This window comes from Lepisma saccharinum, chromosome 25 (genome assembly GCF_977018435.1).
Source record: "Lepisma saccharinum chromosome 25, izLepSacc3.1, whole genome shotgun sequence".
NCBI classification, from domain to species: domain Eukaryota; kingdom Metazoa; phylum Arthropoda; class Insecta; order Zygentoma; family Lepismatidae; genus Lepisma; species Lepisma saccharinum.
In genome coordinates this window covers 36,153,481-36,179,604 of record NC_139253.1, presented here as the reverse complement: position 1 = coordinate 36,179,604, position 26,124 = coordinate 36,153,481, and the positions used below count along the sequence as shown (strand labels likewise).

Below are 26,124 nucleotides of genomic sequence, written 5' to 3'. Positions count from 1 at the left end.
GAGATCTGAATCCGGATGCTACTCCTTATGAGCCGCCCAGGTTAGCTGAGAAACCTCTATTCGCTGCCAACAGAATGAAGGCTGACGGAAGAAAGAGGCCTCGATACGATGATACTTCAGATGGATCGCCACCTAGAAGAAGGCCAGATTTTAAGATGCCTAGAATGGCGGATATCGCCCACATTCCTAAATTTAAAGGCGACATTGAGGCTCAGTCAGCTGAAAAATATCTTCGGGAGCTCAACGTCAGCTTTGAACTTATGCAGGTACCCGAGCATTATAGGCTAGAGTTGCTTCCTAGAGTCTTCACTGATAAAGCTGAACACTGGCTTGCAGGAAATATTGATAGTTTCGTGAATTATGCTGACTTTTGCGCCAGGTTCAAAGAAGAATTCGCTTCTGAGAAGGCTAGACAACGGCAGCTAACAGCTGTGAGAAACAGGAGATATTCCAGACTTGTCCACGAAAGTATGGAGAGCTTTGCCTGGAGCGTTTATGCGGCCTATAGAAACCTGAGTGATAACTTTAATGAGGGAGAAGTACTTAATTTGATCATCGGACAACTTCCTTATAGAATGCGAAACCTTTGTTTAGCACATGCGCCCAGAACGGTAGATGACCTAACACATTTCCTGAAGGATTTTGAAATCTACGATGAGCCAGATGCATGGAGGAACAAAGATGAACCGAAGGGAAAAGAACAGAATCCCTCAAGAAACTATAAAGTCCGGAACATAGAAACGAGGTCAGAAGGTAATTATCAGCACCCTCAACGTTTCACTAATGAAAGAGGAGGCAGGCGTGATTTTAGAAGAAACTCTTTCCGACCTTACCAAAACCAAAGACGTAGATCTCCTGACCCAAGAAGGATCCGTGAAGGTAGAAGTAGCCCTAGTCCTCCGAGACGACGATTTACGGGTGAGCAGAATGAGATTCGCGGACCTCCATCTCCTAGACAAAACATTACATCGGAGCAGGAGGAGGCCGTAGAAACAGCGCGGGAGTTTCATCAAAATCAAAGGTCCCAGTCTAGCCAGACAAACTAGGACCTTGTGTAAATGCTTCGTTCCTGTTTAGGCAAGGGACTTCGATGGAGCGGCCCAAATTAATAGATAAAGATGTCCAAGAGTTACTAGTAAATTTCCAGCTAACAGAAACTGAAGAGACCATTTTACAAAAGGAATTGAAGTCTGCAAGGGAATCCAAAATTAGATACAGATCTCCAGTTGTGCAAGCTAAATTAATAGACTTTACAGTAACCTGTGTGATTGATACTGGAAGTGAATGCTCGATCCTTAATTATTCAATCTGGACTAAGTTAGTGGATAAAATACCTGGCATACAGATGCAGAAAGTTCCAGAGGTGCGATTAGTAGATTTCTCTGGAAGTCATAAGAAGCGTGTCATCGGAAGTAGACGTGTGGGACTGGAGATCGGAATTGTGAAATATATTGTTACAGATCTTCTTTTAGTCATGAAATTCATCAAGCAGCACAATGTAGAGATGCGATTCAGAAGAAGCTCAGTGAAGTTATTTTTCGGGAGAACTCCTGATCATGAGGAAGGGAATCCTCTGAATATTGAAGCAGTGCGGTACATCCACATGACCCAGGAAGAGGATGTTGAGTTGTATAAATCCGCGGACCTACGACGGAAAGTAGAATCAGTAGATATTTTGACTGGTTCCCAAACACAGGAGTCGAGAAGTGTGCTGGACTGTACTCTGAAGAGAATCCCTGAGAAGCTCGTGGCACTGAAGGAAGATAAGTGTGAGATGTTGCAGTGTACCGAAACTGTTCTTTACCCGCCGTATTCTGTGCCACTTTTCCTGATGGAAGTTCTGGAGAATGAACTATATCTGTGGAAGACTTGGAACATTATCCGACCATCACGGTATCTATTTGTGAGTGTATTGATTATCAGCTGGCTAGTTACTTTGTTCTACTGTGTCAGATATTACAATGTATTATTCTTGGGTCATTTATCCGTGTATTCATGCCTAACGAAGTCCTTGATCATTTCAACTGGCCTATCAACGAAGTAGACCCGCAAATCTCAAACTGGAATCAACAGCTATTTCTAACCAAGTCCAAAGAGCGCACTAGAAATATCAAACGAAAATTTAAGACTAAAGGCCATGCGCTCGAGCTGCACGAAGACGACTTGGTTCTTGTTCGGAATCATAAGCTTAGTTCGAGGAAGAATAGAACAATAGCTAAGCTCTTCGAAGTGTATATTGGACCTTATTTAGCCACTGATCTTCGGAACAACACAGCAATGTTAGTTCACCCCAGGACCAGGCAACCCGTCGACCGAGTCAACTTCGACAACCTTCGCCTCTACAGGTGTTCATCGGAGCGAAGAAGAGAAGTGATAGGGGAAGAAGATGACCTAGTGACTAATGTGTAGGAGAAACAGACTCTTATTACTGTCATTTTTTTTCTATTGAATTTGAAATCAATGTTTCATGAAAATTTTTCATAAATTGTAAGATTTAAATTTCTTCAAAATTTTCGCCCGAGGAAGGGGCATATGTAACGACCCTGCTTGGTCGCCATTTAATTATTATTAGACATTGCGTGGTTGCTATATTCTTTTTAGTCGGATGAAAGCGTTAAGCGGAATGTCCCTGCGAGGCGTACGCTTTTAGTTTAAATGTATTCTGAAAACGTTAACGGTTCCACCTCTACGTTTACGAGCTTCACTCATTATTAGACCCTGCGTGGTCGCTATATTCTTTCTAATGTTATCAATTATTGTCATTTACATTGTTCAACGTGTTGTTTAGAATAGCAGAGTCCTGCGAGGCTCATTATTAATTGTATTATCTGAATGCACACAGTTTTAGTTTATATTGTCACGTGCATCTAGTGATTTTTCCACTAGTGATTTCTCAATGTCAAAACTTTGATATTTCTCAGTACGAAGTTTGCAATATGTAAAAAAATGAGTTAGCAACGCGTACTTGTAGTTAAAATTTTCACCACCCATGCGCCACCGCGAGTATAAAACCCAGCACAGCGAGACCGGAGCTCAGTTGGCTCCCGGATGTCAACTGGCAAACATCTTGGGAAAAACCGGCCATCCAGCCAGAAGCCTAGCAGCCATCCCAGAAGGAAGGAAGGAAGGAGGAAGAAAGAAGAAGAAGAGCCTAGCAGCAACCTAACTACCCGGTCTAGGTGCCAGGTTCTACCTGCCTGGCTTGTCTAGGAGCACCTAGACCTCCTTCCTAACCTGCCGCCCTTTTACAGGAGACACCGGTCGGCTTGCCGATTCCTAGCTAACGCCGGGGGTGTCGCGGCATCCTTTAATCCTTTACCCAGCGCCCGCTTGTCGGAGGTGCCGGCTGGCTACGGCCAGTTCCTAGCTTTGGTTGGGGGCACCGCGCACATACTACTTTCTCTTACAGGGGAGTCCGTGACGTCAGCAGCGAACAGCGCCCTAAATAAAATTAGGTCCCTATACTCCCCCTGGCGCCTCACTGCGAGGAATAAATTGAATGGTCCCTTCCCCCCTTTTGAATCCAGAAGTGGTGAATGCACGTGTACGGTAAATGTAAATGCACTTAAGTGATAAAGGTTAAAGACTAGTGTGCTAACAGACTTTCTTACAATAAGTTTATAATAAACATATATATATATATAAAGCTGTTGTTCACGTTTTACCCAGCAAGCCCTGAGATATCTAGAATCTGTGTTCAACGACTGGTAAGAAGTTAGCATTTATGGGTAGACTTTTGCCGTCCTCCTAATTGAAGTGTTTAGAGTGTGGTGGGACGTTGCAACTTTTTCCGCGAAGCTGTTTTTTGTTGTTCCATTAATTTCGGTGACTGATGCCACCAACCTCATTGGAACTGAGTGCAATACGTTCCAATGAGGATGGTGGCACTGGCCACCGAAATTAATAGAAGTATGAAAGACAGCATCTCTGAAAAAGTGAGTTCTAAGGTTCTCTGTATTTATTTACTAATGTGTGTCTTATTTGCCAAATATGAAGTAAAATTTATGATTTACAAATTGGGGAGGTTTTTTTTCCAAATAACTCCCTATTTGCAGCAATTTTCTTCTTATTGCATGAGTACCTGGATCAGCTATATGAGTAGCTTTTGATTCATTTTCAGACTGAAGTGGACATTATTGAAGACATAGACGAATACCAAACCTGGCCCGGTTGGTTAATTATAGTATTCAGGACCCTTATCATGGTATGGTTCTTGTATGAACTTAGGAATACAATGATGTATGAGCACAACAAGCAGAAGCTTAACTTTTTCCTTCACTTTGGAGCATCTGCTCTTGTCTGGTTTATCTACCTTCCTATTATTGCATTAATTGCACTGCAAGTGTCTGCATTGTGGAGATTCAAGTTGCTTTTAGGTAAGTTCTGTTTGTCTTTTTTTTTTCTTTTTTTTAATTATAATATCCATATGTCTTTTGGTCAGAGATGGTCAAACTCCATGCGTCATGTACCTGTACGTAAGGGAAGGGATTAATGTGTCCAAATCGCACCCATTAGTTTAATAAACATTTTGCATTAATTAAATATCCACTTCAAAATCAATATACCATTTGAAATAATTTTGAAAATATAACTTATAGTTTAGAGGTGGTTGAGGGATATAATGAATGATTTATATTCTTCTTCACACATAATAATTTTATTTTATTCATATTATCAGAATAACTGTATCAGTATTCATTATGTAAAAATTAACTTGTGTAATTTTTCAAAAGATAATAAAAATGCACAGAGATATCATGAAAAATTTTAAATTAAAAAATCTAAATGTGCTTAATGAAGAATAATGAAGTAATTGTAAATATAATTAGTGCACATCCTTATGTTCAGAGTGGTCACAAAGTGGGTGTACCCCCCCTTATTTTCGACACAATGAATGTTCTGGTTGAATGCTTGATATGAATACATACCTGATAGTAGGAGTCCATAACATTAGCATAGACAGTCATTTTCATAGCACAGCTGAATTCTGCGCAGATGTTTTGCAGAGATAATCCAGGGTCACATGCGTAAAGGCATCTTCCACAACTGTGTTGTGCGTAACCAGTTATTTCTGACTCTGTCATGGAAAATCCACCCCTAGGACTTCTTGGAGGCCCTTCAGAATCTCTTCCAATCCACCACCCAGGAAAGGTCTTATTCAGGTAATGGCACACTTGCAACACAAAGTGTGCCAGAACATGGTGCAGAATTCAGCTGTGCTATGAAAATTACGGTCTCCATATCAGTGTTCCAGACTCTTAAACTATCAGGTGTGTGTCCATACCAAGCATTCAACCATAACCATCATTGTGTCGAATGGGGGTATGCCCACTTTGTGACCACTTTGTAGAGCGAAATATCTGGGAATGTCAATTCAAAACTGCTTAGAGAGACAATAATAAGGTAATTATTAACCAGTTCACCAACAGTGAAATACATTCATAAATATTACATGAATTTATATTTTACTATCCTCGGACTGCTGAAACTTGGACCCCTCATTTCCCTATAAATATGGCCATTGTCATGTAGCTACTTTTCAGATTAGAAAACACGTGGTGAAATACCAGGAGTGGATTTATTATTGTTTTTATAATATCTTGGTTCCTGAAAATTGTAAAATGAAATGAAAGTATTCTTTTTAATAGACATACAGAAAGAACAATGGAAAAAATTGTCCTGTTAAACTTTCACTTTCAAGATTGTTAACTTTAGAAAACATTTTCACATTTACTAGCTTATGAGGTGCGGTAGCTCAGTTGTTAGGGCGTCTGACTACCATGCAAGAGACCCAGGTTTGAGCCCCGGCAGGTGAGAACTGGAATTTTTTTCCACCTGTTCAAATGGCTCCGGTGCCCACCCAGCATCGTATAAAGTGGGTACCTGGAGGATGCTCCAGGGGGTAATGGCAGCCAGGGGCATGGTGCTGATCACATCACCCCCACCGTCGACTGTGATCAAGAAAGTGTGGGGCCCTAACCCCACACCCCCTATATGCCTTCATGGCATGGTGCATAGCACAGGGGAGCATTTTTACTTTTTTTACTAGCTTATGAGATTGACAAGTCACTTTGTAATGATTGTTCAGTCCACCAAAATTTGTGTTTAGGGCTGTGGTATTTACTGATTTTCCTATAATTGGCACAGGCAGCACAAGAACTACACTTACTCTGCGTCCACGTGATGGAAATATACAGGGGGTACCAAAAAAATGTATACACACTTTGAATGATTGTAGCGTCAGTGTTTAGTAAGTCACAGTTCATTTTCAAAATTTAATATAATGTACAGACATTCCTGTTTTCAAACTGATGACCATTCTGGTTCAGGCACTGCTGCAAACACAAAGAAATGGAATGACCAACATCAAGAATAATTTCGTTCAGAATTTGTACATATTCTTGTTTCATCGTTGCCTTCAATTTGTCAACTTTTGCTGGTTTTGTACTGTAAACTTTATCTTTTTTGTATCTCTGTACACAAAGTTCAGTGACGTGAAGTCTGCTGTAGGCAAAGTGCATTCTTCTGAAGCTCTTCCTCCAATTCATCTGTGTGTAGGGTTGCCAGATTTCTAAAATAAAAAAACGGGACATACAGATTACCGGTATATAGACATGGATATAGTTAAATTTATTTTTATAACATTTTTAAATATTACAAATTCAATTGCTATTTAAAGGATTGTTAACCCTAGAACAGTATCGTGTTTCAATATTACAGTGTAACTAGTGCTACGTAAATTTTACGTACATGAAGGAATCTATTTTTAACACAACCTCTACATCATGAAAACAAAATGATTCTTCGTGAACATTATTTTTTTTTTTTTTTTTCCTTATATTGGAGTTTTATTCTTCATTTTAAAATGTATAAATATGGTTTTATTTAACATGAATAAAATTTGAATTCGTTATTTCTTTAGCTAAATACGGGACAAATGGGTGTCCCGAGAACATTTTCTGGGATACCGGGATATTTCTTTAAAAAAGGGGACAATCCCGTATATACGGGACGTTTGGCAACCCTATCTGTGTGGCATATCTTGCCTAGTACCTCTCACAAAACTGTATCTCCAGTCTCCATAATCTGCACTGAGAACATGGACTCTTCTTGGATTGTAACTCTTTCATTACCAGTGCTTCAAAATTCAATGGACACTTGATTTTGAAATTCCTATTTCACGACCCACATGGTGCACAGATTTTCTTAAACTCAGGCATAATTAATCAACTTTTATTGATTTTATGGTTTGTCGATGTCTGCGGTGTTCTGAAACTTTCTTGTTCACATTCTGAACAGTTGCATCTGCTTAAAGTCGACTGATGGTAATTTGCATAGGTGGATTTACTTGAACTTCTCTCCTGAACTGCACTTCATCTTCGTTTTCAAACTTTCAGTAGCACTTTAGAATAAATTTCCTTTGTTCAAAGCTTAGTCTGACTTCACCCATTATTTCTAATTGATTAAACATGAAAGGGTCAGAAAATTATGCGAGTTATCAACTCTTAAAGTGTGTATACATTTTTTTGGCACCCCCAGTACTTGCACAATGTAGAAGAGGTGGTATTTTCAAGTTTTTAATACTTGCAAACCATCACCAATATTTAATCTACTAACGCAGTGGTGTAGTGTAAGTCTTTTCTCATACAAGTACATTAGTATCAGAAGAGAGTTGCAGTGGCCCAGTCAGTACTGCATCTTAGTGCTGTTCATGAGACCTGGTTTGGTATTATAAAATGCACAGAATAAATTGTCACTCTCTTTTATACTTTGCCCTTTCTTCTACAGGTATCACATATTCTGCAGACTGTCTTGCTTATTTTGTTATGTGTCACCTTCTCTGGCCTACCAGAAGTGAGCAGTATTTTCTTCTGGCTCAAGAAACAGATTTAAATGACGAGCTAGATGAATTCAATGAAGCTCCCCATATTGTTAATAATTATACCCCTGTTCATCGCTCACCTGTAAACAGAACTTTGGACCCCCAAGTGTTTGCTAAAGTTGTAACCTAGTTTTACTCTGGTAACTTGAAGCATATTGTTTCATGTGTATTTATATTCATAACATGTAGATCATAAAAAGTCTTGTATACTTAAAAACTGTCCACTATTGTGCCATTTTTGCTGTGATGAATGCTCATACCAAAGTGATTGTTTATGTTGTGCAAATTGATAAATTATTTCTGTGATGCATAATTTGTATATATATATTGATACGACTACAGTTTAGAAAACAAAGATTCTATTTTAACATAACTTTTGAATTTGTTGTGTGCATATCAAAAGAAAAATAAAAGATTGTGATGTAGTTTCTTATATGAAAAAGACAAATGCTAGAATTGGGAAATCTGAGTTTTTATTTGTGTTCTTACCTTAGAAATGTGCTAGGTTCAATGAATGCAATTTTTTTTTGGTTTGTTAAGTATTAATTTTCTTTCTACTTTGTTGATTAGTATTCACTAACTTAGAGCATGTAATTTTTAAATAGAAAATAAAACGGTAAGTTAGAAATGATAGTTAATTGAGAATCTTTCAATATTATACATCGAGTGTGGGGTTAGAGTATAGCTTATGGATAAAATTTTAGATGAAAAATTAATTAAGTGAAGTAAGGTCTAATATAAATACTCTTATAATTAGTGAATGTCTTCCCAATGTTTTTAAGTTGTGATATAGTTGAAGAGAACGAAATAAACTTTCATAAAGAATGAAGATGTTAATATAATAAGAAACTGCATAATCCTTGCTTTCTTCCTTCTCACAACGAGTATTTACAAAGAAAATAGTGAGGTGGTAGTTTTATCTTAAATGATCTGAACTGGAGTGGGTTGAAAGACAATGTAAATGTAAATGGAACTGTAATCGTGTGGAAGAATTTCTACAATTTTGACATGCTCCTTTCTTGTGAACATAAACAAAAATGATACTGACAGAAATATGTATTAACTATTTACTTCAGTGTGTATGTAGAAACTTTTGTTCTATTTATTTTTTAGATAAGGTAAATTTGTATTTAATTTTATAGTGGGTTTGCTTCCTTAAATGAGTAACTTGAAAGAACCAAATTAAGAGATGCTTAAGTACTATTTTTAAGGAGAAATTTCGTGGTATTCTTGTAAATAGTGTTTGATGGATTATTTTGCATATATTAATATAAAATTGCAGGGAGTATCAGTAGTATTTTATTGTATATGAAAGGAAATATTTAAGCTATGGAAGTACATTGTGTAAGATAATTACACATCCCATAGAGGTAAATGTGTTAGGATAATGTGGAAATGTTCAGAGGCACATCCAATTTTTGTGATCTTGATATTAAAGTACTTGAGCTTGATATCACAAATGCCTATAAAAAATTTGATTCTCATAAATGTGCCAATTGTGAAATAAAACCAACGATGTTGAAAAGAAAATGCTAAATGTATGTTTCATTCAAATTTTCATCTTAAAGACAGATATACATAACTTCAGAGTTCAGCAATTCTTCACAAGTTTTTTCTCATATTAAGTGTTCACTGCATGTGTTAATTTGTGTGTTTGTTTAACAAACTAGAATTTGAGTATTCATAAGAGAAAACTAAGTAATTTTCATGTTTAACATTGAATAATGCTATTATATAATTTAATAATGAGGATTTATCTGTGAAGTCTCTCCTTCCTCATTGACTTCCATTATTCCTTCATTGAGAAATATTGCAATGTAATGAAGAATGGATGCTAATAAATAAATCAATCAATCAATCAAATTCTGTACCTGAAAGTTGTGAATAAATACAAGAAGCTTAACAATGCATGTAGAATCATGCTAATATTGCATAATGAGCGATAGTCAGTATTATTGCATTCTTGTATTGAAATCTAAATGCAAGAAGAGTATTTTCATTGGATGTTCTACTATTTTCCTCCATGAATAATGTAACATGGATGATTTAATTTTATGTTATGATTGTTCAATACAGGGATTTTTTTCCATTGAACTATGTATGCAGAATTTTGATTGATACTGTATGTATGAAAGTACTATGTAATGGTTCAAAGTAGAGTGTGGTTTTTCTTCTTGTGTGAACCTTTGCACCTAGGGTTTTTGAATGATGTTTGCAATTCATGTTTCAGGGAATGAAAGATGCAGCAGCAGGTTAATACACTACTTTATTTCTTATGAATTATTAATACACTAAATGTTTTCAATCAAAACTATTTTCATGGATAAGTGTGTACTTCCTTAGCTGTAATATTTTATGTGTAATTATTATTTAAGGATAATTTTCAACAAAATATATGCATAAAACTCCTTAGATATGCTTTCTTGACACAATTATGGCAATAATAATAATAAAATTATTAAATCACATTTTGCACAGATGGACAAAAACGAAATCCTCCCTTTCTGGATCAATTCATGCCATCTCACTTTTCATTGGGTGAAATATGCTCAGCTCATCAAGTCCCATCACTACTATTAGCTCCCCTATCATCTTACAGTGTTTGTGCAACACTAAAATGTTGGAGCTTCCACTGGGGATTGAACACAGGACTGTTTTTACCAAGGACAAGAGCACTAACAATTAGGCTACATGGAAACTCGCCACAGACAGACTAATGATTGGATTTTTTAATTAAAATGTTTTGCCTGTTGGCACACTTGGTCATTTTGCACCCTCCAAAATATATGGGGAAAATTCCCTTTTCTAAAATTCTTACCCTATGGTTAAAAGAAGAGGTGTAAAGATCCCCTTGAGAATGGTTAAAAGTGCAAGGTTGTAAAGGGACCTGCACAAGACATACAGAAAGTGAATGTTCAGTTTAGAGTGAACCATAGAATTGTGTCACTTCAGGGTAGTCTGAGCCAATACCAGTATGTATACATTTTAAGATACCCCCAACAAGTTTTCCATTGCAATTATATCATAGCAATCTACAGAGTATTGCTTTACAGTATTCATAATTTCACATAAGATATTCATTTAATCACAAAATCAATTTTTTATGAATAAGTTGCACAGCATTTTTGCAGACTCTGCAAGCCACCCAAACTCCAGAAAAGTATCGGCTGGTATGGGCGATTAAATTTCAACCAATACTTTCATATATATTGATATCAACAATAACGAAGAAAATGTTAAAATTATATATAAGCATACATAATGAATCCTTAATTTCTTGACACAGAATTCTCTGCATTCTTCTCCATTGACACTAATAAATTTCAATTTTTTATAAATAATTATTCCATATGCAACATCTACATATTGGATCCAATATTTAAATTAATTAGCATTTGTCTAGTCTGATGTACATCAACTACCGAAAAGAGGTCATAAACTCTTTTTCTCAAAGGAATTATACAATAAACTCTACAATAGTCCACATATTCCCACCTAAACACTTTTTGCATTATGTTTATTAATTTGTTACTCTTTTTGGCCACCAGTAGCATATATGTTCAAAAATATTGTCAACAATTTCCTAGCACACACTGTCAGTTCCCGAGATGTGTTGTCAGTGGTAGTATTGATGGCATTTGAAAGTATAAAGTTATACTTGCTTCTGGAACAACTTCACATTTGAAAATCCAATGGAAAATATTGTTTTATATATACAAATATGACTGATACATATTAATAATGAAGATGTGGATATGTTAGTTTAGTGGAGATAGGAAATCCCTGACACCCTATCAACATTAATTTAGACCCTACCTACCACTAGGCATCGAACCAGAAACCCTTTGTTATTAGCCTCTATTTGTTTTGGATAAGCAAGCAAGTTTTCTGACATATATCAAGTGGTTTCACACATCCAGGTAGAGAAGGCATGTAATGTCTGTCCTGTAAATCCGTTGACAAAAGAGACTTTTCCAAGTATTCTAAATTTCAGAAGGGTCTCTATGTCTAGCTGTTTTGTGCATTTATGTAAAACAGTTAGACCACCAGTCTTCTATGTGTTTCTAAGAAAACCTGTTCTTCCTCAGTCAAGGCCTGGTTGTTGAAACTAAATTGGTTCTTCAATTAGTGTGGTTTATTAGGTCTCCGAAATCAAGTTACTGTTGTCCCCAAGAATGGTCTTCAGTTTCGGTAAAACAGGGGACCTGCCATCTTTATCCTGCATTATCATCATCTTCCTGCATCGATCTCACCATGGTTCTCAAGTCCATCTTCTATTGTGTTACAACACAATGCAATTTGTCACTTGGAGTGAATACTTGGGTGACAAAAAGAACTAAAGACTAGGTTAAAGACATGAATCACTTATTTTTATTTTATTTTTGCAGTGTATTGATTATTGAATCAATTATAATATCATAATAACTAAGAGTGTGTTGCGTTGCACTGTTACACTTTCGATCATCTAGATTGTAACACTGTCCAGTCACCTGTGAGGTCTTGCAGTTAAGCTATAAATGGAGAATTTCACCTTCCAAGCTATGCTGTCAGTACAGTAATAGCCAAGACAGATATTCCAAAGTTGTCAGAGCATTTTCATAGGATTCAAATTTTAAAACTCCACTCTTTGTTATACAAGCATTATAACGGCATTAACAAGGTTACTGCAGCCAATTTGGTTTAAGTTAGTTCTTCATGTAATCTCAATTCTCAGATGTTACTTTCTAGTAGAGATGGAACCTATTAATTGTTACTGCCCAATTTAGGCATATTGGTTTATTGGCAAAATTGGCTTTAACTTTACCTTCTCCATATTTTAAATAGGATGTAATTCATGTATCCTGGGTTTATAAAATACATTTTCTAGTTTCTAGTAGGCAAAACAGATCCATCCATTAGGAGGTAATGAATCATTCAGTTTCTTCATGAAATATTTACTATTTTATATTGGACAGTACAATATCAGTCATAAGTATATGTCAATTGTCACTTGTTAACATGTTCCTGGCATTCGAAAAATTGTAAAATGTCTACTAGTTAATGCTAAATGCATAAGTTGACCCATACCCTACATATACCCCTCTTTGCTTTCAGTGTACCCCAGTTAAGTCACTGTGCCCAGTTTGTCTAAATTAGCCTAGAGTAGTAGAGGGTAATGTAGTAGTCATAGAAACCTTGGAATCATATTAATAAGCTGTCCAGAATGTTGACATTTAATAAATGTACTTAGTAATTTTTCCAACCTTTTATTCTTCCAATATTGGCTAGCTTATTGATAGAAATGTGTGACAATAAGTAACTAAAATAAACAAGTACTGTGCCAATTCTTCCTCTCCCATTATAACATTATATTGATCATAGATGAAAATATAATAGGAACTAATTGCATTTCCTCTTATATGTGGTATAAATATCAAATACAAATGTGTGTGCTTGGTGGCTGAGCATGCTAAGTGATAGACTTTCAGTATCTAACCCCCAAAGTTCTCCAGTTTGAGTCCCAGCCTGGTCATTGGAAGTTCTTTGCAAGTGTCCTTTCATCAGTTTTCATCTATCTCATCATCATTCATCCTCATTGTTGAAATTAGCTAAAAGTGTCGGCAAACACCACAGAATTAGAAAAAAAATGTGTTTGAGGGATTGTATTGGTGATCTTTCTTTACCTCATATAAATAATTTTAGTGAAATTTGATCCATAGTTAAATTATGAAATTCATTTACCGTTCTTGCATATTACTTTGAAAGAATTTTTTTTTTTGGCTCATGCCTCAGAAACATTTGTATATTATGCGAGTAAATGACACTTTAAATAAGATAGTCCAAATGTTTTATGTAACTGTCTTTATGAAATTACAACTAAATTCTGGGTTTGGATCATGGGGAAAGCATGGATTATTTTTCCATGTTTGTTCTCGTATTTGTAATCATTAGCTTTTTGTTCCTGTATTTTACATTTTCCCATATTTCAAGTTTTTTGACATTGGTCTCCTAAAAAATTTAAAATTAAAGTTCCCCTCTATAAGTAAGAAATCGAGCTGTTGCCAAGAGTTTTCAAACTGATGCTTTAAAAATTGAAATTAATTAACCTGTAATATTGAGCTCAGTTTTGCATCTTGCTTAAATGCAGTCTGACGATATGATATTGCATATGTAAGAAAAATTAATACTGGTATTTGCTGTATAATTTTTATTTACTTGAATTAAGATTACATTGTATAAAAGTACATATTTTTTTATGTCACCAGGCTCGTTGGAAACTGTGAGTGGGCAGGATGATGATAGCTTGTTGGACTCTGAATGAAGTCCTCTTTCCGATTCTACAATACAAAATGGGGGTTTCAATTTAAAATGTCACAGTTGCCCCCCACCCCACCCCCAGGGGGCAGGGGTGGGGAATCAAGTGTGATATCATTGAATAGCTTTCTTTCACTTATTAAACACGTATTTTTTCATTTTCCGATTCGATGTGTATTTCTCACGATATGTGACCGTTCCGGGACTTTTGGACCACCCGGTATATAAAAATCAAAGAAGGAGAAAGGAAACACTCACCAGACAGTGGAAAAATTCAAAATTTTCACTAACTTAGTAGCATCTTTGGTGTGAGACATATACATACACACACATGTTTATGAATTTAAAAGACATTACATGTGATCATAAATAGTATGACTAATGTTTTGTGGCTCAACTTGCATCTGAATTTTCAACTCTGTCCAGGTTTTTCATCAGGTGCAGGAAAGATATAAGATTTTCATGTAGGTTAAAATAAATAATTGGTTTAAAAATAGGATGTAAATACTGAAATGCCTTCTGAGGAGCCCAGGTGGATTCGAAAATTCAGATTTAAATTGAGATACACATATCCAAATAATGGTTGTCATACAGTACTATTTCTGATGTCGACAACACATTGCATGAAGTTCAATTATTTATATTATATGTAATCTTTATGTAAAGGAATACTTTCTGATTTGTAAAGAAAAATAAAATATTTCTTTTGTTTTTATCAGTTGTGTGTAACATATTGGAATAAATTATTATGGATTATCAATGTTTCCTGTCATCATAGTGTATTTTATCTAAATACTATACTCAAACTTTAATTATATGGAATCATGTGTGCGCTGTTTCATCAAATGTGAATATTGTAAATATTGATTCTTCTAGTTCTGTTGAAAGCATTATTGTTAAGTGGTTAAAAATTATTGATAAAATACACTGCAAGCATATTTAATGGTCAAAGAGTTTTTTGAATTTATTCTACCACACAGTACAGAATTTCAAATATTTGATAAAAGTTTTTATTAATTTTTAAGTAGTGTACAGAAGCTAATTTTGATAAAATGCAATTGAAACTATGTCAATAAGAACCAACAATACTGAAAATATTACTTGATCCAAGTTCGAGAGCATATACATGTGTACTGCAGTTCTTGAAGAAAGAAAGAAAAAAAAACCTAATGAATCTAGTCATTAAATGCCAAAGATAAGGCACATAAAGAAATACTTTGAAGTTTCAGTAATAATATGCATTCAATGTTCTCATTCACAAGGAAGGAAAGAAAAAATGTGAATCCACAAAATGTAGTAGGTATGCTACTTATGTTACATATGCATGTATACACTTTGTTAAGTTTAAATGTTGATTATTTGAATAATGACATTGTTTAAGAAGCATTAGTATTGAATATTGTTTACCTGCCATAACTGTTTTGTGATAGTGTAGTATTATAATTTTGACTGCTATTTTCAATGTAATTTTTGCTGATGTAAGAGTTGTATGAAAATTTGAATGCATTATGTAATGAACTGGCTTGGTAAATAATACTTAACGATTATGTATGACAGAAGCAACGCTCAGTAAGCGATGAAGATGTTTTGTTACATAATTCATGATATTACATGTTATGAGAATAATGCATTCATCAGAAATTATATATATTTATTTAAAGTTCAATAAAAACTATGATAAAAATAAAAAAATACTTCTAAAATAACAATTACTTTCTTTTTTTCTACCTTGTGTGTTGGTGATTGTCCTTTCATCCTTTTTATCTTACCACCATTCGTCCTCATCTTTACACTTTGCCAAAAGTGGCTGAAATAAAAGAACTAAAATAAACTAAATATGTCAATCAAAAAATCTTCTTTCCACTAAGTCCTTAAAAACTAGTGATAATGAAGTCTGCTATTTTATTTATAAGAATAAAGGATTTGGAAACGTGACCTTCACATATTATAATATTATTTCTTGGAAAGCATTTTGATCTTCAGGTGTGGAAGAAGATAAATATTGCAAGTATTATACACAGTGGCATATTCTCCCATGTTATCTGGTTCACCGTTAAACTAACTTTTTTCATGTATGTACGAGGGACAATCAAATGAAAACCTTAATTTCTTTTCGTTTTTTATGTAGTAGATTTCTGCATGTACAGTTGCACAAGTTTGCTGCATTTTAGTATATATCCATTGCTGATTCACATATATTTTCAAGCCTTTAGTTAGTGGCTGTATATCTCGGGACGAATCTTTTGGATTCATGTGGTCACTTAGGACCCATTGTGAAGGCTTTTTCATTCATTTGCCTGCGAATTGAACCCATTGTCATACTTCTACCTTCATTCGTAAACTTGCTGGCATGGTACTCATTCATAGAGACATTGAATGTTCATTTCCCAGAGAATTTCTATAATTTTTAGGCTTCCAGAGTGCAAGAAACCACTGCTCTTCACTGGTGCAAGTGTGTGAAGGAGGCGCCATCTTTAAAAATGATGAAAATGGTGGTGTGAAGTTCGTCTGATGTAATAAATTTGACCTGTATACAGTCTGTCATATAATTTCTATGTGAAAAAGGATGGGAGATGTAGACAACCAGCGTGTCTTCCTACTTTCCAGGGCTCTGCATTCAGAAAAATATCAGGAGTGGGAATGATACAAGAAGGTAGAAATTCAAAGGCATTGTTTAGTCAGGTAAATAATATTGCAGTGGCTTATTTTCCCATGTTATTTGATTTATCGCCGGTAAACTTACTTTTTTCATATAATGGAAAATTTGAAGTTGTCGGACTTCTGTTTGTATTTTATTTGCATGACTGCATTGGTGATTTATTTCTCATAATTTATTAACATGTAATAACTATATACAGATCACAGAATACTCCACAGAAATATTGTAAGTGATGAGTTATAATAATTAGTTTTCTGCTATTTTAATTTTCAAGTTTAAAACCTGATGACGGGATGTAGATCATTTATAAAACATTAAAATTGCTTTCATAAGTAAAAAATTCTATCCTTCAATATATCATTTGAAAATTAACTCTTATCTGACATTCCTTTCTTAGAATATAGTGATGATACTGATGTCCTAGTTTTTCATTTACAGAATCTGTAAACCCAAGGAATGGTCATAGCAAAAGAAGTAAACTTAACCCTCCGTGGAACTTTTTTTTTTTTCATTTAAAAGATAATAAATTTTCATTATTTTGGCTCTGGTTGACCTAAAATAATCACAAGAATGAAAATATTGAAAATTTTCAAAAAAATTTACACACAGACTTTGAAGTAACAGTGGTGCACAATGATGCATTTTAAGTGAATTCTCTCTCTCTACACAAATTAATGTAAATATAATTACAAAAATGCAATAAAGCATTCCAACATCTGAAATTTTGGACATGGATTCACCACATAGATAGAGGACAATCAATCAGCTGCTGTCACAGTGACCATTCCCACAGGTGTTCAGGTATAATTCCACTGGGGGAAAATGAAGAGATGATTGTTTAAAATTTTTCAGCTATTACTGTGCAAACAATAGGCCAAGAAGACTAGAATCTTGTCTAGATAACATCTTAACAAACCTAGATAAATACTGCTATGAGAGAGGGATATTCAATACATTTTATTTAACGGACCACAAAGGCTTATGGTTAAAATTGAACAATAATATACCTCTGAATCAGTGGCGGGGCCGTGACTTTTTCAAAAGTGTTACCGTCCATCAGACATCATCATCTCTACCCCCCCCCCCCCAAAAAAAAATACATGCCTTTCATCTAGATTTTTGTTCCCTGTTTATTTGCAAAGAGGTGGAAAGGGGAAGAAGAACCACACATTTCTCAGGTCAGTTTGACATTTGTGCGGTGAGCAGACGATAGAATTCCCCTCCTCCAGCGAAGAGAGGAGAAGTCCAGATGTAGTTACTACTGTTGCCAACTTAGTTTTTTGGAGCAAGGTTTGCCAAATCACGAATCGCATCAAGTACTTATCTTTTCATCTATTACGTCAACGGTCTCAGTTGTAGTTAAATCCAGCTTTGGCTTTGCAGTCTAGCTCTAAATGCTTCAGAGAAATAGTATCCCCATTTAAGGCGGGATTTAGCTCTTTTCTGGAAATCCAATGTGACAACACATGCTGATCCGGTAGGCTGGCAACAGGCCCCCTAAACAGCATATGAATAACCCCCAGCACACTTGCCCCGCTTTTCCCTTGCATTGGCGGCACCCTTTTCTCTTGTTACCTCTTGAGGGTAGCGGAACGGCCTGCCTCTTCGATTTTGTTGGCTGCAGAAAAAATGTCCTCTGCAATATATACTCTACTGCAATGCTGTCGGTTAACGTATTTAACAATGTTGTTATTTTATTGAAAAAACGTTTTAATTTCTTTACATTTTGGTGTTACCTGCGGTAACACCGGTTACATGCACTCTGCTCTGAATACTATACATAATCAAATGAAATCTGTTAAAAAGTAAAGTGCTCCCAATCTGTTAGACTAGTTAATGATAACAGGCTGAATATACTAAGAAACAAATTAAAAGACGTTGATTGGATACATTTAATTTTATCAAGTGCAAATGTAGGTGCATTATTTGAGAAGTGTATCAGTACCATCTCCGATATATATAACGACTGCTGTCCTAGAATCCGAAAAAAAAAAAAAAAAAAAAAAAAAGAGAAACCAATTAAAGCTAAACGTGAACAAAGGCACTTAGGTCAATGGTATAATCCACACTTGAGTAAATTAAAAATCTTGCTTATGATGTATTATAATGGATTCAAAAATGGTAACGCAGATAAGACCAGATATCTCAAATTAAGAAATATTTACAAATCAGAAATTAGAAAAGCTAAATGCACAGCAAATTATAAATTTATTAATAACTCCAATAATAAATGCAAAGCAGCTTGGAATGTTATTAAGGCAGAATTAGGCAGAGGGAAATCCAGAGCAAAAGAAAATGTTTCGATTACTCCAAGCGAATTTAATGATTTCTTTGTCAGGGTAGGTAACAAATTAGATACAAACCACAATTCTATGAATCAATTTGATTGTTATGAATATAATAATCTCATGTCACAAGACATCAGTAACATTTTAACTGACTTCCGGTGGCATGAGACCCAACCAGCTGATATTTTAAAAGCAGCACAAAAACTAAATAATTCAAAATCTGAAGACTTTTATGGAATGTCGAACTTTGTTTTAAAAAGAATCATTGATATTCTACAATACCCACTTTGCATTCTCATAAACTGGATGATGTATTGCAGGCACTTTCCTTCCTGCCTCAAGCTCTCAATTGTCATACCTGTGTATAAAAAAGGTGATAAATCGAGCCCCAACAATTACCGTCCTATATCACTTGTTCCCACAGTCTCCAAAATTATAGAACACTGTTTATATAATCAACTCGATAGCTATTTCACAAATAATAATTTATATTCAAGTGCACAATATGGTTTCAGAGCCCATCTATCTACTGTGAAAGCGAATGAAAGTATTGTTTCCACTGTGTCAGATGCATTTGAATCCAAACTTTCTGTAAGTGCAACACTTATTGATCTAAGTAAAGCCTTTGAGAATGTTTCCCATCAAATATGAATAAAAAAATTACACTTCTATGGCATCAAAGAAACTGAACTTGCTCTAATAAAATCCTACTTGTCAAATAGACAACAAATGGTCACTAGACAACACAAAATCAGAATTCTTAAATATAAAAATTGCTTCCACAAGGCTCTGTCCTCGGTCCATTATTGTTCAATATTTGTATAAGTGACTTACCTAATATTATTTCTCATAAGACTGTTACACAAGGGTTATGTTACATTAGGAAAATATAGTTTATTTCATTCTTCTCTACATTTCCATACTTGACTGCCAATTATTACATGCAGATTTGGGATTAGGAGGTCTCAATTAGTGAGTAGGCGAAATTTCATAGCAATTGGAGAGTAGTCCGGTATTGTAAACTTGTTCCGACTGTTTTATATGCAGATGATACCACATTCCTTACAGTGGGCAGTGACAAATTTACAGTTGAGAAGCTTGATAAGGAAATAGAGGAAAGGCAGGCAGATAATGTTCGCATGAGCACGTGAACACTTATGTATTACATACATATTAAATGCACACACACATACTTATATTTATTCGAAAAAATACTATGTTTGATGTACGAGTATATACACACAATTTACTTCAGACACGACTTCTTTCACGTCTGATAACTTTTCTAGATAGTTGGTAACACTGACTCCCATTGAGGGCGTTGAACAGAGCTGACAGCATGGCTGTTGGCCACTATACGCCAAAAATGTTCATTTCGCTGTGCGAACACTGATGCAAGCGGCAATACTTCTTCCATTCGGCACCAGAGGGCAGCTTATACAAGGCATGCCTAGGGGGACTCGAAAAGGTCTACATACTTGCACACTATAGCGAGAATTCGCTAAACCTGGCGGATTTTAATGGGGAGTGGGACAATTTCCCCTAGGTCCTTCTTGTATCACTTCAAACATAGCGTGATTTTGGGGGAAAATTGTTGAAAATAAATTGAACTGTTATTCTCACTTTCTCAATTGAACATGAAGTTACAAGGGGGAGGAGTAAATCTGCATTCAGTACAAAAACATTATTGTGAACACTCATGTGCAAACCACACAGGATGCCACTGAGGAAAGGTCCACTTATTAGTTTAAAACAAATCAACTTACAATTAATGAAAATAAAACAGAGAAAATATTTTTTACATTAGGAAATGGCCATGAATGGACTTCTGTAAAACTTCTTAGTTTACATTTAGACTCCAAATTACCTTGGGAGTCCGAAACAAATCACCTATGCTCCAAACTTGCCAGGGTGGTATTTCTACTTAGAAATCTTAGAACATGCATTAGCAAGATTTGTTGCTGCAATCATATTATGCATTTTTTCATAGCCTTCTGACTTATGGAATTCTTTTGTGGAGAAACTCATCTGGTGCTGGGGATGTATTTATCTTGCAGAAAAAAGCTTTACGAAGCATGGCAGGAGTCTTTGATCAGTCTGTTTCCAGTAAAAATCTCTTTCAAGAACTAAAAATAATGACTGTGTCAAGCTTATATATATATATATACCTGTCTAGTGTATACAAAAGAAAATGTACATAATTATAATGCAAGACTGCACCGACACAATACAAGATTCTGTTACAAGCTCGACACACCATCAATCAGATTAAGTAAAACACATAAGAGTTATAAGTATTTAGGAATGAAGTTATACATGTTACCAGAAGCTGCTCACAGTGTGTGTCTTAAAAAATTTAAAAGTGTACTTCAACTTTGGTTAAATTAAAAGGTCTTCTACAAACTGCGTATATAAAGTAAGAGTATGTAGACATAGGACAATTACAATATTGGTGATAATGAAATAATATAAATATGGCAGTGGCAATATACATAACAAAAATACATAAAACAAGAAATAAACAATAGAATACATTCTAGAGTATTAAATCATTTTTGACATGGATTTCGAATTCTTCTTCATATTAGAATCTATAACAATTTGTAGTTCCATGTAATCCCTCTCTATATATGTAATTATATATTTGCATATATACAATAACAAATATGTAACCAATAACTGACGACATCTATTATGTATTATGTATGTAAGATTATGTATAACACTTCAGCATGCAGGATATAAAGTTTGTGGCTTGGTTTTGAACTATTCTTCAAGTGATTTTACAAGTATTTTTCATGTTTAAAAATGCGCAAAAATTGCATCACTATTAGCAGAAATAACATACAAGAAATAAATTAACCTTTATCAACACAATTCTTAATTTTAAAGAAAATCAAACAATGCCCTCCTCATAGAGAAACTTCAAAATTTATCAATTTTTAATTTAATTTAATTGATAATTTATTAATATCTTGAAACATTGCGGTCACATAATCATGATTTCTTTTTCATTCTGTAAAAAAAAAGGTCGGAATTTGCATCAAATGTTTTGAAAGGGGCAAAGTCCCTTTGGCCCCTACGTAGCATTGCCACGAGTTACTTTTATGATGCAATTTAAATACAATTGCTTTTCATTAGTGAAATATATAACAGTTTCCAACTTTCCTGAAGATAATGAAAAGGCAAATCACTCAATATAACTGGAAATGGAAAGTGAAAAATGTGACCTATTGGTCAAATATGGTGTATAAAGAACAAATATGTCACACTCAGCTGTACTTCTGCTACAGTGTGGTTGACAGGTGTTTGAAATTATTCGTAGGAATTTCAGTCTCCTGAACCTAAAAGAATGCTTAAACGAAGAATATTTTATCCATGATCCTAATGAGTTTTAATTCACACAGTCATAGTCAAAGTACCGATATAATAGTATATTTTCCGAGTGACGGCTGAATTGTGCATTTTTATCGTGTTGAATTCTCTTTTCGAAAACATGACACTGTTGTATGTTGTGGTGCCTGTTTTATTTTCTGTATATATATTGAGAAAATATCGTGAAAGTAAATGGGGTAAATACAGTGGAAATGATGACATTGAAGGGAAAATATTCATTGTAACTGGTGGAAATTCAGGGATTGGAAGGGAAACCGTAAAGGAGCTCGTACGTAGAAATGCTACAGTAATTATGGCTTGTCGAGATATGGCTAAAGGAAATTCAACTGTGGATGATATTCGTCAAACTATTATGACAGGAAAAATGGTAATTACGTGTCAGTGGTTATGTATAGCAGATTGGTAGGTAGTGTATTTTGTAATTGCCATTTTTTACATGGTTCGATTTCTATTTTTGCAATTACTAGGACACATAAGTGTCTTGGTGATTACTTACCGAGTGTTTACGGGAGAAACTGTTTTTCCCTTCTGTATACTCCTGTGATTCTTAGCGAACAGCCATTCCCTTATTGTCGCCTTACAGACTGCTACTGCCAGCTATGCTCGTAAATGCTTTCATTGTTAGGGTAAGCAGGTCAGGTTCAGAGCTTTTATTAATATAACATCCATAAGGGTAACAGTTCGTTATATCGGAGAACATTAAAATCGAATATTTTGTGTTTTGCATGGTTCGTACTTACCAATTGGGTATTGCGGAACATAGTTCAAGGTGCCATTATGCTTTTTACATGAAAACAAACACAATTTTTCACATGGAGAGTAGTTTTTGTTATTCGTAGTATCGTGTTCGTCACGTGTGCAAGTTGTACATTAGCATGGGTAGCTGACGGATAGCCCCAAAAACCATTTCCGATAAAGTTAGGTTAGGCAAGCATAGTTAAAAAAAGGGGGGGTTGGAAACACTGATGGGGGTTAAGTCATTAAACATACCCAGCATCTGGTTCACGTAGCGAAAGCAATGGCACTTGTGCGTCGGTGAGATATTTCTCGAGAAAAATACATGATTTCTCGGTGAAATAGATTCCACGATGAAAGAAAATACCTCGAGGAACGTTGGAAACCTTAGAGAAACTCATTTCTGTAAGAAGTTTCTTCTGTAAAAATGAAGAAATGTGTCTCCAATATAACGAACTGTTACCTCCATGTGTGCTTCCAACACCTGACCACATATCTGGTCTCAAACACTGCGAGTCTGAGATGATCTTATCAATGGCTACTCGCTGCTAAGTGCTCATGTAAGAGACTTTTCAAATCACTACTTCTCCTGTAAGTAATACTTAGTGAAGCTTTTAACTATGCTAATCGGTTTCTCCAGGCTTTGGACTTCCTTCCACAATCGTTTTCAGTGTTCTAAAGCACTTCCTAATGCTCTTATAAAACTTGTTGGAAATCATTACACATTCAGAACTGTTACCAAGATTTTTCTGCAGTATATAAAGTTCTGGGTGCTATGAGCATCTAATGTGTATCATGTATAGTCGCCCTTGAGTTTCTACAGTGCATTTTCCACATGGTGCACTATAATAGGGCCCATGCTATGATTGTATAATTTCAAACTAATAGTGGTACACATGGATTTTTTATATGGTTTGAATTATGACTGTTAACACATACTCCAGAGGCTTAGTGATTACTTACTGCATGTTTTTTAGGCATTCTATGTTCATATTTGTTTGCTAGCAGCCATTCGTTTACTTTCGTCTTGAATATCGATTGATGCTGCTACTGTTATATCCCTAAATGCTTCCATTGTTATGCTAGGTGGGCTAGTTTAACTTCGGGCTTTTAAGTCTGCTTTATACACACACAGGCTGGACTGGAGCTACAGTTTAAAGTGTGATTCAACCACTATGTGCCTCCATAAGGTGATTATGTTACCACTATACCACCAAGGAGGCATTTTTAGTTAGGTAGGTTAGGTTTGGTTTCTTAGCATTAATAAAAGATACCTAATGCTTTTGTTGTTAGGTTAGTCAGGCCAGGTTTAAGGCTTTTATCATTAGTATATGTCTATAAATACTTCCAACACCCAATCATGTAATATCTAGTCTCAAACATGGAACCTCCTTCGAGCCTCGCTCAAAAGATCTGCTGGAACTGCATGTCTGAGGCGACCGTACACCAAGAACAGCTGCTCACTGCCAAGTGTGCATGCTCACATAAGATACTTTTCAAATCACTATTTCTCCTGTAAATAATACTTAGTGGAGTTCTTATCTGTGCTAATTACTTTCTCCAGGCTTCAAGCTAGCTTCCACAATCATTTCCAATATCCTTAAACACTTCCTAATTCTCCTATAAAACTTGTGAATCATTTAATATTCAGAACCATTAACTATAATATTTTCCAGTAGATAAATGTCTTGCTCAACTGCAAGTTACATGCATAATAACTTGTATTATTTACTTTTTGGCACCAAAAATTGGCCCCAAGTACAGATTTCCACAACTTAAATACAGTTTAATTATCTTCCCAAGGTTTTCTGTGTTTAGCAAAAAATATGTACCACAGATGGAAGGAAGGTCTAATATGTGCAAGCCCTTCCCATCTCGGATTTTGAGGATTATTTCCTTCACAGAAATTGTTATAATTATTTTTTTAAAATTATATCGAATGGTTTTAGAGCACAGAAACATTTTTTAATGATACAGTGCAGGGTGTGAAATTCCAGGGGGATTGGGAGAATTCCCCCCACCAGTAATCTTGACCTGAATTTACTCCCCATCAAATTCTTCGGGGGGGGGGGAGAGTTTTGTTTTAACAAGCATAGACAATTAGTTTGGAATTCGTTTATACTTGACTGGAATAATATCGAAAACATACAACAAAGAAAAAAACGGACAACAAAGAGCCTCATGTCTTAGGACACTGAACCCAGCAATCCCCAGAACACAGAAATTAGACCGACTTGTTTTTTCTTCTCCATTTCTCATCGCCTTTTGTTAGCAACCACAAAGTATATAAATATATTAATAAAACACATAATAGCATTTATATGTGAATTTTATACAGGAAACTATTATCTTCTTAATGTCTCTTAATTTTTGCCCCTCCTCCCTTAAGCAAATCATTGTTCATAGCATCAGTAGTACATTAAAATCTTCCATTTGCAATTACATTTTGAATGAAAGACAGTCGATCTATATTGTATATTTTATAATATAATTTGATTATTTAATAATTGACATATGTAATGACATCATATATATATATATATATATACAGGGTGTTTCAGAGCGACCCAGACACTACCTTTTTCTCGAGATCGTATCAAGTTGAAACAAAAAAAAATTGCACCACTAAGTTGGGCCCAAAGAATCCGTAGAAAGTATTTGCAACAGCCTGAAAGCCACCCTTTGTGGTTTTAGTGGGGGGCACATGCCCCGTTCGTGCAATTTTCAATTGGGAAGTGTATGTTTGGAATGCAGATTCGGAAAGGCGGGGAAAAAATATGATTGTCATATGAAACATTTGTCTGTACCACCTACTGTGCTCCGTGTAGAAAATGGTTTTACAAAAAAAGGAAGGTGAGCCAAATCGAGTA

General features: G+C 35.2%; 2 protein-coding genes across 2 annotated transcripts in view; both read left to right on the top strand.

The window, feature by feature from the left end:
- The window catches only part of LOC145978912 (transmembrane protein 145-like), a 35,933-nt gene extending 20,084 nt beyond the window's left edge, over nucleotides 1-15,849 (top strand). Inside the window, exons 5-6 of the mRNA XM_083111872.1 lie at nucleotides 4,121-4,376; nucleotides 7,789-15,849. Coding sequence (XP_082967998.1) covers nucleotides 4,121-4,376; nucleotides 7,789-8,012 — 480 coding nt within the window. The 3' untranslated portion in view covers nucleotides 8,013-15,849. The remainder of the gene's footprint in view (nucleotides 1-4,120; nucleotides 4,377-7,788) is intronic.
- A 6,546-nt stretch (nucleotides 15,850-22,395) lies between these two features.
- Nucleotides 22,396-26,124, top strand: part of LOC145978576 (retinol dehydrogenase 11-like) — a 9,790-nt gene continuing 6,061 nt past the window's right edge. Inside the window, exon 1 of the mRNA XM_083111278.1 lies at nucleotides 22,396-22,886. Coding sequence (XP_082967404.1) covers nucleotides 22,620-22,886 — 267 coding nt within the window. The 5' untranslated portion in view covers nucleotides 22,396-22,619. The remainder of the gene's footprint in view (nucleotides 22,887-26,124) is intronic.